Source organism: Ictidomys tridecemlineatus, chromosome 6, assembly GCF_052094955.1.
Source record: "Ictidomys tridecemlineatus isolate mIctTri1 chromosome 6, mIctTri1.hap1, whole genome shotgun sequence".
NCBI classification, from domain to species: domain Eukaryota; kingdom Metazoa; phylum Chordata; class Mammalia; order Rodentia; family Sciuridae; genus Ictidomys; species Ictidomys tridecemlineatus.
The window spans coordinates 44414669-44431304 of NC_135482.1; the positions used below are offsets into that span (position 1 = coordinate 44414669).

Here is a 16636-nt window from a genome sequence, read left to right on the forward strand (position 1 = left end):
ATTTCAAAAAATGGGCCAGAAATTATTAATTCAAATATCAATTATCACGTTATTTAACAAAATCTCAATAGAAATTGCAGCAGGAATCTTCATCAAATGATGTATGACATAATGGTTAGCAGATGCCTCCATATGAAGCAATACCAAATGGCCCACAGATTATCATATCATATACATCAGGTCACCAGTGGCTCCTGGTGCTCAGGCACCATCGCCTCAAAGACAATGCTAATGCTACTTTTGATGAAGGAGGATTATGCTGCTTTGAAAAGTCCTTGTCCGGGAGCAAGATGACATTTTGGTTGATCCATGTCTTCCTGTTTGTTTAGACTCAAAAGTGACAAATGGCACACATATTTATGAATTAGCTTATCAAGTAAAGACACTTGTAATGGCCAAGATAGACATTGAGTGGAAGGCATTAGTAAATCATGTTCTGATCCAACAAAAGAGAGAACAACAACTCTGGTATGTTTCCTAGGCATGGAATTTTACCTTTTTTCTTTTTTTAAAGTAAAGTGAAAGTGGCAAAATTATGGAGGAAATACAGTTTATTGTTAACCTTCCCCATTCTCCAAATCAATCTTCAGAGGTATTTAATCTAGATTTTGGAAAGTTCTTTGGCCTTTTTCAGTCAAGCAAACATAAATATGTTTGGAATTATATCTAATTTTTAGGAGCCAGTTCAAGGTCTATTAAATAAGTAGAAACAATGTTTAATTAGATTCTCCTTCACAGAACTGTTCTCTGAATTTAAAGATCTCTTGAGGACAGTTCAAGAAAACTATGTTCCTGATTTACACAGAGTAAACTGTGCTTGATTCAATGTTGGGCCTATGAGCAATGCCCCACTGGTAACATGAGCCAGTGATAAACCAAGGTGATCTCCCTGACTTGCACTTTATATGTCACATTTTCATAGAGAAACTATATTAATATTACCAAAGTTGATTTCACAACAAGGAGAATTCAAGGGCTAAAATCATTGCATAATGATAAAAAGGTTAGCTCACCAAGATATAACAACTTTCCATGCACCTATGAAGAGACCATCAGCATACATGAAGTTGTTTTAAACTAAGAGGAAAAGTAGATAGCTCTACAAATATACTTGTCCCTTAGTAACTGATAAAAGAAGTAGACCAAAAAAAAAAAAAATCCCTTGTCAGAGAAGACCTGACAAGACTATGGACCAAATTGCTTTAACAAGATATTTTTAAAACATTCCACACAAGTCAGAATATATTTTGCTTTTCCTAAAAGCACAGGGAACATTATCCAAAATAGTTTATGAGTATAAAAGAATATTTACCATATTTAAAGTCATTGAAACTGAACAAAAGTATACACAGTATACTCTCACACCATAATGGAATTAAATTAGAAAATAATAAAAGAAAGACATTTGAAAAATTCTCAAGTATTTGAAATAAAATGACCTTTGAGTTTAAGAGAAAATTATGTAAGAAATGTGAAGTTAATTTGAACTTAATGAAAATGAAAATAAAAATTATTTGGAAAGCAGCTAAAGCAGTATTACATGGAAATTTATAGCATTTTTGAAAGGTCATGAATCACAGATTTAGAGTTCTACTTTAATAAACTAGAAAAAAATGAGTAAATTAATATCAAAGCAAAAATAATAGTACTATAATGAGAAAATCAGAAATCTTTAAAATTAAAAACAAAAAGAAAGTCAATGAAACCAAAATCCTATTATATGGGAAAGATCAACAAAATTGAAACATATCTACCTAGACTGACTGCTTGATGAATAATATATTAAAATTAAGATTGTTGATTTAAAAAAATATTAAAGGAAAAAATCATACTTCAAAAGAAGATTTTTACAACATGAGTATAAATCAAAGGTTCAGTATCTACATTCAAGAATGTATGGAGAACTTCTAAAAATTAATTAGAAAAATGAAACAATTCAACCCAGAAAGAAATAGGCAAAAGGTTTATAAAAAACAACTCATAAAATAGGAAACACCTAAGGCCGTTAAACATTTATTAACATGTTCTGATTGCTAGCCAGTAAAAGTCATATTTGAAGCATGAGAGACCTTTCATGTTCATAAACTTGATATGTATGTATAGGTGAAACTATATGCAAACTGATGCTCTGTAAATTGCTGTTGAAAATGTTAATTGGTATCAACAATACATAAGCATTTAGAATTTGACATTAAGGTAAAGATGGTTAAGGTCTATGAGGAAACAATTTAACTTTGAAGTGTGTACCTTAAAGAAACTATGGAAACTGTGTTAAATATGCTTGGATAAGCATTGCAAAAGTGTATTTTAAAATATTATTTGTAATGGGGGAAACAGCAGTAGTTTAACTTTATGTGATATAATAACAGTAAATTTTGAAATAAAAAATTATTGCATGTTATTTTTGGATACTTATAATAAAGATTTAAAAAGGATTGGGAGTGATAAACTACAATCTCATAATAGTTATTTAAGGAGGTAGGGAATGGAGATGGGAGTATTTCTCTATCATTAAGGGATTTTTTTGTAGATATCAGAAATGAAGAAAAAAAAATTTTAGAAAAGGAAATAAATACTGCAGTTCCTTGTAACTTCTATTTATAAAATTTATACAATTCATTTTACAATCCTTTTTATTCAATGATATTTTAGTGTTAGTCAACTGAGTTATCCAGGGAGAAAGATAAAGAAGAACAAGGACTCTTATCCATCTGCTCCTTTTAGCCACTATTCTTAAGTCAGGCAGGACCAGATTGGAATGTATATATTTAGATAATTCTTTTTTTTAATTGTCCTTTTTAGATATACATGATGGTAGAGTGTATTTTGACATATTATACATACATGGAGTAGAACTTATTCTGATGAGGATCCTATTTTTGTGGTTGTACATGAAAATCCCTGAAGTCCCATGCTCTCTGACTCTGACAAATTTATTTATTTATATTTTTAATGGGGTGGTGGCTTTACTGGCACTAGAGCTGCCATGTTGGAAATAATTTAATTTCAACTCTTCTGCACATATTTTCAAATATTTTGGAGGTTAAGTGTTATTTGAATACCTTTGCTTGCCTTCCTAAAGCAACTTACATTAACTGAGGACAAATTTTTAAAAATAAGAAGTCAACAACAGAATGCTATATACAATTCTATATAGCAATTTAAAATATGACTGTGAAAAATCTTAACTTAATGTAAAAAACTTAATGTAAAAATACATTCCCACAGTACTAATGAGTAAAAAAAATTTCAAATACATATTATGATCATAGTAATGTAAAAAAAATGTTAACAATAATTAGAAGTACATGCATGCAAAGATACCTCTATTGCCAGGATTTGAGTCAAGGAAAACTAGGTGTGTGAAAAAAATTAACTATATTGATAGAATCCATGGGCATGTTTTACTTTTTCTCTATTGTATATTATGCAACATACATAGCAGTCATCTACAGTTATAATTTAGAATATCCAACTTCAGACCAAAGAGAAATAATTTAGATGAAGAAAACTTTAGAAATATAATGCCTTTTTTTCCTGCTTTCTAGAAATAGGGAGGTAAATTGGACTTCTTTATCTTTTGACTATGGCTGATTTAAAAAATAGTTAATTTTAGTTTTATTTACCTATTTGGCCATGAAAGGAGCACATTTTCCCATCTCTGTGATCATCACTTTTGTCACAGACCTAATATAAAATACGATTTTAATTTAAATTCTGAAGTCAAATAGTGACTAGATTTCTTACTTTCTAAAGTAGAGTACTTCCAAGATTAGAGATTCCAGATGACTTCTTTGCAAAAGGGATGGTTTATATTTTCTCTCCACTTGTATCTACAACAAAGCAGTATTTGGAGTTGGTATCTACCACATAGAATTAAATATAAAAGAAATCTTAATAAAAAATAAAGTGAAGCTACCTTCCATTATATCCCCCAAATCAAAGTTGTATGCTTGAGCTCTTCTAAGAAACAAGTGAAATGGTAATTCTCTAGCATTGAACAATATCTAAATCAAGTATTCTGATGCCATTTGCCAAACAGAAGACTGCAAACATAAAAATGCTTGCTAGGTATTTTTTTTCATTCTCCTCCTGTTTAGATTTCTCATCCATAATATATTGGATTGACTTTCTTATGAGGGCAGCTCACAAGGTTTTTCTCCAAGTGTCTTAAGATGAATAAAGTAACAAAATGTAAACCCACATTTCTAAATTAATAAGGTGTTTATTTTATACCAACATGTGGGATAAAGAATAAAATTCTGTTTGTTATATCAGCTAATCTCGTGTAGTTACAATCTTGGTCCCTTTAATAGTTTTGTTATTCTCAAAATTGTAATTTGAAATCAGTGACACCTGAATTATTGAAAAGCTCTGGTGGAGAAATATTCATATAGTCTAATTTGACATTTTGAGACCTGGATTTCCTTATACATATTTTGTATTTTTACAGGATGCCAGATATTTTTTCTCATACAGGATAGATCTTCAGATTGATAAAGATATCTATGGAATCACAATGATCTTTGCTACAGTTGTTCCATCTGCTGGAAAGTTTTTATCCAGGTAGCTGCTTTTAGCTCCTTCCTCAATTTCAAATCTCTGTTCAATGTTCGGTTTCTCCACAAGGTTCCACCTTAAAACTCTGCAAATTCCTTGTACTCATACTCCTGCCCCCATGTCCCTGATTCCTTATACTTTGATCTATTTTTTTCCCATAGCAATTACCAAGTTCTACTACATTATAGAATTTACTTATTTCTTATATGCATGATAAATGTATTTTTATTCCACCTAGAATTTAAGCTCCATGAGGGCAGGAATTTTTGTCTATTTTGTTCAGTATATATCACAAGTATATAAAACATTTCCTGGCTCATGAAAGACACTCAATATTTACTTATTTATTTGTTCAATTATTTAAAATCAAAAGACATATCAATAAAATGTCAGTAGGTTACTCCACTGTTTTTAGAATATGTGATATAGCATATCCTACTATAACATGACTTCAAATAATATTCCCTTGTATAGTCACTGAACAAAGACATTACTGGTACCCCAGAATACATGAATTCTGATAAACAATTTAAAATTGTTGCCACTAAGCATATGACTGCTAAGTTCAGTGGTCAGGTTATAGTCAGGGGGAATTTTTAGTAGAATGTTTTCTAATTCTTCTTTCCATGTTGTACAGGTATTTAACAGGAAATATTTTGTTCTGAAAATGGCTCTTCAAGCTGTAGACCAACAAAATACCTCCTTCTCTACTATAGATATACAGCTGCAAGAATCAGGAAAAGGTGAAAATACAAGAAAGAGAGAAGCATAAGATTGTGACTTTTAGTTTCAAAGGTTGAGCAGTTAGTGAGACAGGCATAGAGGCATGTATTTAAGAGATGTTATTTTAAGTCGTTATATGAGAAACTAATGTAACAGAAATGGAGTAGGACTAAATAATTTATATACCCATAACTGTATTCCCTGGATACTCTTGGTGTCAGAGTGAACAAGTTGTTCCAAAGCGGCCTCATTCAAGGAAATCCAAAAGAATAGGCAAACCTTGTAGAAAATGTATTTGAATGGCCCTAAGTAGCTAGGCTAAGCCATAATCGAGGGCTCTTGCATCTGTGTGCTGCTCAGGATGATGGATGGTGTAAGTGCAGCCTGATTAATGTCTGGGGATGGACAGAGAGCTAATGCAGGAGAGTCAGCAGCTTGTAAATAAATCTATTACCCACATCTTGGATGAATCTGACCTTTGTAGTGCCAGAGTGGATGACAATACAATGCACTGGAATCAAGAGGCAGCTCCAAGAAAAATCTGTACTTCATTTTGAAATAAAATTTTAATGATGAGCCAATAGCAGAACCTATAGGCATTTGTAGACTTTCTGCCCTTAATATTGTGTATTTTACTACAATAACATATTTCATATATATATAGAGAGAGAAAAAAATACATCTGCTTTATTTGGGGTACCTAAATTTTGTTTCTTAAAACGTATATTGATGCATTGTTTTTATCAAATGCTTCGAATACATCAGTCTTGACAAAACTCTGTTATAAAATATAATTGTTATTATCTATTGTAAAGTCAGTTTTTTGAGATGAAAACATCATATTTCTATTTAATTCCTTTTATCAATTTGGAATTTATTAATATAATTTTTACTTAAAAGTTACCATGTTTCTGAACTTAGGATGTCTTCAATTTCTTTCTTTTTTATAATTCATTTTTTATTAACCTGTATTAATTATACATACAATGGGTTCAGCGTGTTAGTTTAACAGATCATACGTGAACTGATCAAATTCAGTCTCCTTTTATCCACCCTCTTCCTAGCACCATTCCCAACCTCTAGTTATCAGTTTGGCTTTTTAAATTTCCCCATGTGACAGCAAACATGAGGTACCTGTCTCCTGTGTCTGGCTTATTTCATGTAACATGATGTCTTCCAGTTCCATCCATTTACTGCAAATGAAAGGATTTCATTATTCTTTATGACTGAATAATAGAAGTCCTATCAGTAAGCAGGAAGGCATAGCAACACAGCTGATAATGACACAGTGGTAGGGGTCACCAGACCTGAGTTTGAGTGCCAGCTCCACTGTTTATTATCTGAATGACTGGTCAAGTCAATGGCCTCATTGAGCTTCAGTTATCTCCTCCATAACAAAAGGAAGAATGTACCTCACAGAGCTCTTGCAAGAGTTCAATATGATAACACATATTTTGTATATTTTAGTACTTTTATTCCCCTAACTAATTTCACTCTTTTCTTCATTGTATGCTTATACAAAAGGATAGATAGTTTCTCCTAGTTATAGTTTTGGAGGGAAAAAAACTAAAAAAAAATAATGGCGAATTCATATACTTGAACATAATATCTTTTCCTATGAATTTCTGGGTTACTCCTTTTCATTCTGAGTCATTCCACTCTAAATATAGCTTAATTCACAACAATTTTTTACCTTGTACAAATAAGTTACTCTCTTTTTTCCCTATTATAAAAGATATCCCTCAGACAAAAGAAATACACTTTAGGATTGTTAAAGTGGCTCTGTAAAGGATCAGGAGAGTAAGAACATTACAAATCTCAATAAGGCGTTAGCCACTATTACCTACTGTTCTCAGACATGTTCAGAAGTATCTCCAATCCATTTTGCTGCTTCTTGTCTCTTCCACTTGTTCACAAAAGTCCATGGCCTTTTCCTTCACACAGATGCAGTTGGAACCTACTTATCTAGCCAGACTCAGTTCATTTGCTATTCTCCCCTAACAGTTTCTTGACTGCTACCTATCCTCACCTCTGCTCCCTCCTTTATAGAAGAAATCATTTCTTCCATTCTATTCCATTCTACCTTAAGCATCCTGCCAATATGTTTTCTTGGACATAAATTTACTTGCAGTCTGTCTTTGTTCATTAGATGCAAAGGCCATGAATCTACAGCCACAAGCTGTATCTTATTCCACTGGGAACACTCTCCTATGGGTGTTACTCAAAACATAGTTATTACTGTTAGTCCAGGGTTAGCATCTACCACTCCAACCCTGACTTAGTTCTCTAATTCTAGTGAGCTGCCTATAACTAATTGTGTGTGTGTGTGTGTGTGTGTGTGTTATGAGAAATGATAGAGACTTCTTGTAGAAATACAGCAGTTTAAAAGGGATACCTGTTTGCCTAGAACTTCCTGGCATGCAGGAAGTACTTAATTTTAGCCATCCTTATATTTAAATAATAAACACATAAATAACAATAGGAAACTTAAAAAAATAAATAGATTTGATTTCGTAATTTAAAGTATACTGAGGACGGAGGATTTACACAATGATTTTCATCCATTTCTAGACCAGTTGATATGGAGGCTCATAATGGCTACATTTATTTTGAGGGCAGTCTCTGAGAAGTTTTCCTCCTTTATAAATTCTGAAACTTAGCTCCTAAGAAACAGATATTATCCATCTGCTGGGAAGGAAACAGTCATATGATATTAATTTTCTACTTATATTTTAAAACATAGATGATTTTCTTTAGGGCATAGCTCTGTAGGGCAATACTAATTTGTACGGTTCTCTCATATTAATTCCCATACTTCTGTAAATTAGAAGTAGCTTTTTAAAATCCTGGTGCAGCATTTGAACCAAGCTTCTCTAAAACACCAAATCACCTCTAATGGCATTAGCTCACAGCCAAAGGAAAGCAGTACTTAGGGACTCACAGAATATTTCTGAGAATTAAGGGGTTGACATTTTTGCCAATTGGCTAATTCATTTATAGTGGCTTGACTTCATATGAATGTGAACTATTCCATTGGAATTATGATATTAGATTGACACATCTAAGATATTAGACTGACACATCTATGAATTTTTTTTGCCCCGTTTTCTTTTTTTCTAGTAAATCAATAATGAATGTCCAGGCACCAAAATTATACCTCAATCAAGGTTATTTTCACCATGTCGAACTATTCTAGTATCATATCTAGTCAAACTGGAAATTGTGCTGTTAAAGATATTTTTCATGCATAGTTTAATAATTCAGCTACCTGTAGCCCTGGGAAAAGTACATACCTGGAAGTCTACTCTTTGGCAAAGTCATAGCCAATTATATTAATCAAAATTTAAATCCCCTCAAAATAACTGTCAGAATTATCTGTGGGAAAGCAAAGTGTTCAGGACATTGCTACCTCATTGTTTCATTACCACAGTGCATTTTCTTCTTGATAATATTCCAGGGAAGAAGAAACTAAGGTAAATATACCATTTAAAAGTGGACTTGTAGTTCTTACTCCACAATTCCCAGCCTTTCTAAAACTCTGGAACCAGATGTTATGTGAGAAAAGAGTTATTCCTCTAAACCGTAAGCACGGCTAAATACATTATCTCAAAGATCTATTTAATAAGATTCCAAATAGCTATGTTAACCACCAGTATTGAAATCTGTCTCCCAGTTGCTTTCCATCCATTCATTTTTTAACACATATGAGACATTGTTCTAGGCAGTTGGGCTATATCAAAGAATAAAGTTGTCAAGAATCTCCGCCATTGTAGAGGTCAGATTCCATTGCTGAAGGAGAGGTTAGGAAAACAGGCAATAAACAACAGGCTTAATAAAAAATTATTTTAATAAGTTAGAAAGTGATATAATAACTGGGAACAGGGGAAAAGCGAATCTAGAATAAGGGAAGAGGTTGTGATTTAGGGTGGTTTGGAATGAAAGGGCAGTGCCACCAAAATGGAGACCACCATCACCATGGGGAGAAGTACAGGAGTAACGAAAGTGAGGCTGCATAGGTCTCTATTTTCAGGTGAGAAGACCCTTCAAAGTGTTGAAAACAAATCTCATTCTCCCTTTCTCCCACCTGTTGGGAGTATAATTTCTGGACTTGTCTCTGAGTGCTAGAGATAAAATAAATTATAAATGAAATTAACAATACTGCCTGAGCTCTCAGGTCCTATGAGACCCTGCCTAATTTAAGCTCTGGTGGGTAGTCTGTTTCCCATTAGTTCTCCCAATTCTCAGAGGATGCAGGAAGAAAGCACTAAATGAGGTATGCAACCCAATTCCTTGAGCATTATTAGTAACCAAGTAAATTAGTAATTTGACTAGAACAATCTCATTCAATTTATATTAATGCAAAATGCAGACATTCTTCAAAAGCCTTCAGCTATGTTGTAAGACACACCAAGGCATACTGCAGATAAATGAACTATCTGAAAGAAAAACACCTGACAATGCTAAATAAGTGCTGTGAAATAGAACAATCCCGCTAATCTGGAGTTAAGCCAGGGCTTTCTGGAAAAGTGAGAGCAGGGTTAGGCCTTGATAAACTCCAAGTGATGCAAAAGTGGAGGCAATTTGGGAAGAGGCTGCAGTATGGTGAAGACACAGAAGAAGAATCAGTGGTCCAGGGATGGTTTCAACAAAGGAGTCTGGTTGAGAGACTTCCTGGCTAGACTAATTAATACTAGACTAACAATGATCTCCACACCCAAAAGACTTTTGGGGGGTGAGGAGGTGAAAAACATTTATGTTATGCCTAAGACACAGAACTGAATCTGAGGAACTCACTTAGGGGAAATAGCTCTGTTATCTTTCACCTCAAAAAGTAAAACGGAGACTAAAAATAAATATTTCCAAAAAATCAAAAGGTGCCTTCTTTTGCTTCGATTAAAACAATATATTCCAGTAGCCTAAAAGTATGGCCTTACTTCTTTCTGTCATTATGGTTATAGACTTTGTACTTGAGTATAGAGCAAGATAAAAAAAATTATATAAGGATTGGACTGGAGAGAAGGGACAGAGAAACTAACAGGATAGCTAGCTCTTCGGTAAGATAAAGGCACCCCCAGCAAATACAGTTACTGCTCACATCAAGCCAACTGGCTGCGGGAACCCCTCCCTGAGCAGCCCAGAATACTAGGCTTGCCTATATTCCTGTAATTGAGTCCTGGGAAGCTGGTAAGTCTGCAAACACATATTCTCAGTGATAAGCTCAATCCACGTGTAAACCCAGATTTGGGAGAGGAATAGGGTAGGGCCGGTCGCACGCTTGACACTTCCTTTGGCTCCTTCCTCTGGTTCTCTGGCCATGCCCCCATCTAGTCCCTCTCCATCTCACCCCAACTCCAGGAGTTGATGGAATCTGGGTCCCTAATTATTGCCCCAAGAGGCCCTCCGCGGTGGGGACTGTCCCCCTCGCAGCCATCACTAAGACCCGGAGGCGTGGAATTTCAATTTGAAACTCCCGTGGCGCGTGAGGGCCGGCGCTGGGCATGCTCAGTAGCCGCGGCGCGTCTGGGCTGCTGCTAGCTCTGCACTGGCTGCCGCGCTGCCTGCTCTGGGCTGGCGCGGGAGTCCACACGACTGTCACCGCCGCGGCTGCGGGGCTTCCAGCAGGCCAAACGTTCGGCGCCTCTGAGCGACTCGCCCCCGGCCCGCTCTGGTCCCCCTCAGCTGCCGCCTCCTACTCTTCTTCCTCTCCCCATCTCTTCGGGAGGTGAAGCTGGTGCTTGTTTCTGTCGGCGCCACAGACCGCTCTGCAAACCTCAGAGGAGGACCCTGAGAAGAAATCCTGGAGACCATAGGACCCTTGGCGGTGGCTCTTGATCATAGCACTTTGCCCGTAGTGGGGTCCGTGGCGGAGTTTCTCCTCCACCTCTCAATGCAAACACTATGCGGAGAGCAGTTGGCTTCCCTGCGCTGTGCCTGCTTCTTAATCTTCACGCTGCAGGTAAGGGGTTTCCGGGTGTAGAGCTGGAGCTGTGGATGAAATGGGAAACTGCACATGCTTAAGGACTCTAGGAAAAGCTTGCCTAGCAAAGACAGCCTTAGAAAGGCAAAGCAGGACAGTTTCCGACAGGCAAGGGGCGAGGAAATACACCTGTTGGCAGACTGAAGCTGAAAACTCAAGCCAAAATTGGCTCATAATGTCTCTTTACCTTATAGGAATAATAGTGAACATTTAAAAATATGAATACAGATTTGCTTCCCTTTCCCCGTCTCTCCATCTAGACTCCCTGCTTCTGCTTCTAGGCTATGCGCTTGACTGCCAATTTTTCCGGAGGGAGACCAGGCATCCTACTGGATGTAACCTTTTCTACTGCAGAGGCTACATGCATAAGGTCTCTTGGTTTAGCAAGCGCTCACAGGGATGCACTGGCTGTAATCTGATGGACCACATCTCCGCCCCAAAGATCGAAATACATGGTTCACATTAATGATGCTGCTCCAGGCTCCTTTGGCCCCTGCACTTGTCACTCGAATTTTCTAAACCAATAAGAGGAAGGAAAGGTTTCAAATAGGAGCCTCTCTTCTCTTTCAGCACCATGGTCAGCGTCCGCTGGCAGGCAATAAAAACCCAACCACAGTATCAAAGCTGACCACCCCAGGGGAAGGTACTGTCCCTGGGACAGGTTTGATGAGGTCTAGCCAATAATGACAGCGAGACTGCTCCCCAATCTAAATAGATGAGACATCATAACCAATATCAAGTATGGAAGCAAGCTTTAGGAAGTATGGAAATTTTATATTCAATGTCACTGCATGCCTTTTTTTCTGAATACATACCACCTCTGTGTAGTGCAGAGACTAGTTGGACTGAATCCTTTATGATTTTTTACACACACACATGAGCCAAAATAAAATATGGCAGAGAGATTTTAGGAACCCTACTGCGACAGCAGTTGTCCATGCCATAGTCCTGTAGCAACCAAAGACTAGTCATTTTCCCTGAGTATGTTTCACATCCAATCACACATATTCAGTCATTTCTCCAGCTAACATTTACTGAGTGTATACTGTGTTCCAAATATAATGGCTGTGAAACTATAATCTTTTTGATAGTCTTAAAAATAGTGGATTTTTTCTATGTATACAGTAATGGGAGCAAAATATAGTACTTTTTATTCTAGCTATTTTAATGTATTGTGAATCTTTTGAACAAGTTATGTATAGGAGCATTAAAGCTATAATTAAGTATGCATGTTAATTGTTATAATTGCAATATTATATTGTGAAGTTTTTTATCTTTTGAAAATCAGAAAAAAACTATGACTTAATTATTAAATTATTTGCAAATAACTGTAATGAAGCCTATCATTATCATAGAGAGTTCTTTAATGTTGAAATATGGGATGAAAACAATTACTTAACAATAACGCTGATACAAGAGTCTCAATTTTATCAAGTTTAGTAATGATTAGCTGATCAAAAATATCAGTGCAGTTATTTTCGAAGCTAACATATAAACAAATTTTAAAAATTACATTTAATATATTTGAAGTTATTATAGCTTACAAGTTAAAAACAAGATTATGCATGTAGAAAACATTTCCAATTTATTGTACATGAATATTTGGAGTGAGGAAATAGAGAACTTTAGTTCATCAAAAGAGAAACCTAGAAATCTGTAGCCCTAGATTATACTTGGAGCCCTGCCAAAGGGTGTTTTACAAAAGCCAAGTCAACCAATCTCTATTTTGATTTCTTAATTTGGAAAAAGAAAGATTAAAAGAATAAGATTATTCGACCAATTTGAATTTAATAAGGCAATGTAATTAAGGGCTGTTTTAAAAGATATCAGTTGCAATATGCTGTATAGAAATTAATTGTATTCATATTTATTATTGTGCTTTAGATAGGTGTTTTAGCACAGCAGATTGCAAGTTTAATATTGCAGTTACTTGCCAGTTTCATTTTGGATGCATTTTAATTTTAAACAGTAATTTGTGGGTCACAAGCTGTCATCAGATTAAAATTAATCACAGTTATCTAATATCATTGTTAGGACATTTCATCAGAACTCAAAAAAAAAAAACCCACAGATTTGTTGATCTAACCCCCCGAAGATTTAGGTAATAAGAAAATTAGTGGGTAAGACTACAAAGATTAAAGAGTCACTGACTTTCTACTTGTTGAATGTCTATTTCCTTGACAGAGGCTGTTGTCTCAGGATGGGGTGAACTTCATAAAGAATGGAAATGAATTCCATATATTCAGGCCTTTTGACTAAAAATCTAATTGATTCATTCTGGTTATGCCCAGGTTACTAGCAATTATTTTACTCTGGCAGAACTGATGACATTTTAGAATGCTTTAGGAATGGGGGGAAAATGGCTGGCAGGATGTAAGTGTTCTTTTTAAGCTCTATTAGGGACTATTTCCTCTGATAGAGCCATGCCCCAAATGATAAGGCAACAAATTCTTTTTAACTTGAGTTCTAATTATTTAGTTACAGTGTGTGTGACACTGTGAAGGGGGAAGTAAAAGAATTCTGATCTTGATTCTGACTCAGAAGGAAGAAGTACTGTGATCTGGTTGCAATATCTATGGGAATATAAAGGACTGGGTTACAATGCTGTGTAATTGACATTGCTGTGAAGATAACCCTAAGGAACTGCTGAGAGTGGAGCTCCCTAGTGAATCTGGCCTCTGCATTTTCATAGATCTCTTTAACAAGCAAGTTATGGTTAATGTCCATTTACTTGTTTTACAGGTGAGAAAGCTAAGATCCAGAATAGTAAAGTACCAATTGACTGCATAGTCAGAAAGAAAACCCAGGGTCTCAGACCTGTGAGTGTATACTGTATAAAATAATGCACTAATTCTAATAGGTGATGCCACCATTGAGTTGATAGGGGTCAAATCCTTTTTACTTGACTTTCCTTATCTTTTACTGCTTCTGAGAACCACTGTGATATATAAACTCTAGTTAAAAAGACCACATCAGGAATATGCAAGAAGGCAACTAAGTTACCTCAATAATAGGGATGGTAGAGAAATAATTTCAATGAAGATCCACAGATAGCTTATGTTCTTCAGTGTTTCTTCTCTCTTTTATTTATTTATTTATTTATTTATTTATTTATTTATTTATTTATTTATTTATTTATTTTTTTTTTTTTTGAGGAGAGAGTATGACTGATAGGGTAGTGTTTTAGTTGCAAAGGAGTGAATTTCTTGGGATATCTTAAAATTTCTCTTGTGAAAACTTACTTTTTCTTAGTGAATGTTTTGGTAAGAAAATCAAGAAACTGATTTTAACCATTACTTTTTCCTTAAGCATGGGAAAGATTATTTCACATTTCCCAATTTTGTTACCATCGTCTTATCTGAATGGAACAAAGTCGACCTGAGTGTGTCTCTTGGAGCTGTCTCTTCATCTAAGAGAAATGTTCAGTGACTTTCTGTAGCCGCGGGAAGGAGAGATTCTATGGTGGGGCTAAGAGAATCCAGGAACTGAAGCACCACACTCAAAAGAAAGATTGGAATGTAACTAGTTGGATTCAGTTCAACTAGTCTCTGCAAAACACTCCTAGTCTACTGAGCCAATTCCAGAATGGACTTTAAAATAGAGTTCATTTTAAGATGTCTCTTAGAACTCCATAATCAGTTTTTCTGTACAAAAGTCATTTCCAATAGTACTTACAATGGCCAAAGATCTGCTAGATTTCTATATGGCCATTGCCTTTTGGATAGTCATCTCACATGACTTTCCTGGTTTATTTCTCTCCAACCATATTGGCCTTTTGTTTTCTATTCCTAGAAGGTACTAGGCACTCACCCATCTCATATGTTTTACTTTCTTTCTTTCTTTCTTTCTTTTTTTTGACTGAAACACAATCTTCAATTATCTTCTTGGCTTTTCCTTAACAATTTTAGGTCTTTATTCAAATGTTCTCTTTTTAGTGGGGCTCTCAGTTGTTCTTCTATTTCATATTCCATCTCCCCTGCCACACACATGCACAAAAGGAACTGTGGTTCTCCTTCCCTGCTTAACTTTTTCCCAGAGGTCTTTCAACACTTAACTTACAATATGTTTTACTTATCTGTTTTTATTATTGTGTTTTTCTCTTTCTGCATGAAAATATAAGTTTGAGGGCACAAATTTTTGTCTATTTTATTTTTTGCTGTATCTATTAGAGATCTTGCCTTGCCTTGTACCTGGGGCAGTGCCCGGCATAAACCTATTGAAGATTAAATGAATATGTTGAAAAAAATAAACAATACAGTGCTATTTCTGGTCTCTCCATTTTGCATTTAATTTCTTCTTGGCATCCATGCAAAATGCTCTTAGTCAACTCAGCCACTTCCAGAATGGACTTGAATAGAATTCATTTGTTCAAAATTCATGGTACTCCATAGGAGTCTCACTTGCCCAGAGGATATAACATCTCTGGTAGATTGCTACCATTGTTAACTGAAGGACAACAAGGATGGACTTTCATGAGATCAAAACTACTGATCAACTCAATGACAGAGCACTTCAAACTGATCATCAGATGGCATAGGATCTGTCATAGTAACTATGGTGCTGTGAAAGGATTCGTACAGCTAATTTGCAAACAGAAAGTTTAAGTCACTGGGACAAACCTGTCTGCTTCTTTGGCACTTAAGAATCATAGGAAAATGTATATTAGAGATCACATCTTTCTAGTACCTTTGAGTCTATTTGTTATATTGGATAACACCCCCTGCCTAGCACCTGGTAAGAATTATGGGGCACATTATCCATATTTCTCCTCTCCTCTTTGTTTATTTTCTATTTCTCTACTAAGTCCAGTCCTCATTCTATCATGCTCTTGTTGAAAATGAGTATTTCAAGAGTAATGAATATTTACAGCATTTTTCTAATTTGATCTCTTTACAAATTTTGAAAATTCACTTGATTCCTTTGGATAGTTACTACTTACTTTTTTGCTTCCCTATTATCACTCCCGCTGTTTCTCAGTTTGTAATTTTAGGTGTTTCTCTGAATAGTATTTAAAGGTTGGCACTTTCTAGAGATTACTTTTGTTGTTGTTTCCTATATATATAATCTCCCTGGATAATTATAATCAGATCTGCATATCAAAGATTCCTAAACCCATACTTCCTTCTAAGATTTCTCTCCTGAACTTCAGTCACATATTTAGTTATCTAGGAATCACTGGATATTCCAGAAGAATCTTATATACAACTGTTCATACTCAGCACATTTACACCACAGATGCTCTTAATTTTATCTTCCCTGTTGTTGTGAATAGCCCCAGAATACCCCCATAATTTTAGTCTGAAACTAAAAACTCAACTCTAAACCCTTCCTCTGCTACTTTCAACCCAAAGGTCACCAAGATCTTATTTCTCATCA

At 35.3% G+C, this 16636-nt stretch overlaps 1 protein-coding gene across 2 annotated transcripts in view; it reads left to right on the forward strand.

Moving 5' to 3' along the window:
* The first annotated feature begins 10776 nt into the window (after nucleotides 1-10776).
* The window catches only part of Ptprr (protein tyrosine phosphatase receptor type R), a 253577-nt gene continuing 247717 nt past the window's right edge, over nucleotides 10777-16636 (forward strand). Inside the window, exon 1 of one of the 2 annotated variants that reach the window (XM_078053134.1) lies at nucleotides 10777-11239. In XM_078053134.1, the coding sequence (XP_077909260.1) occupies nucleotides 11182-11239 (58 nt within the window). In that variant the 5' untranslated portion in view covers nucleotides 10777-11181. The remainder of the gene's footprint in view (nucleotides 11240-16636) is intronic. The other variant, XM_078053133.1, reaches the window with a different exon arrangement.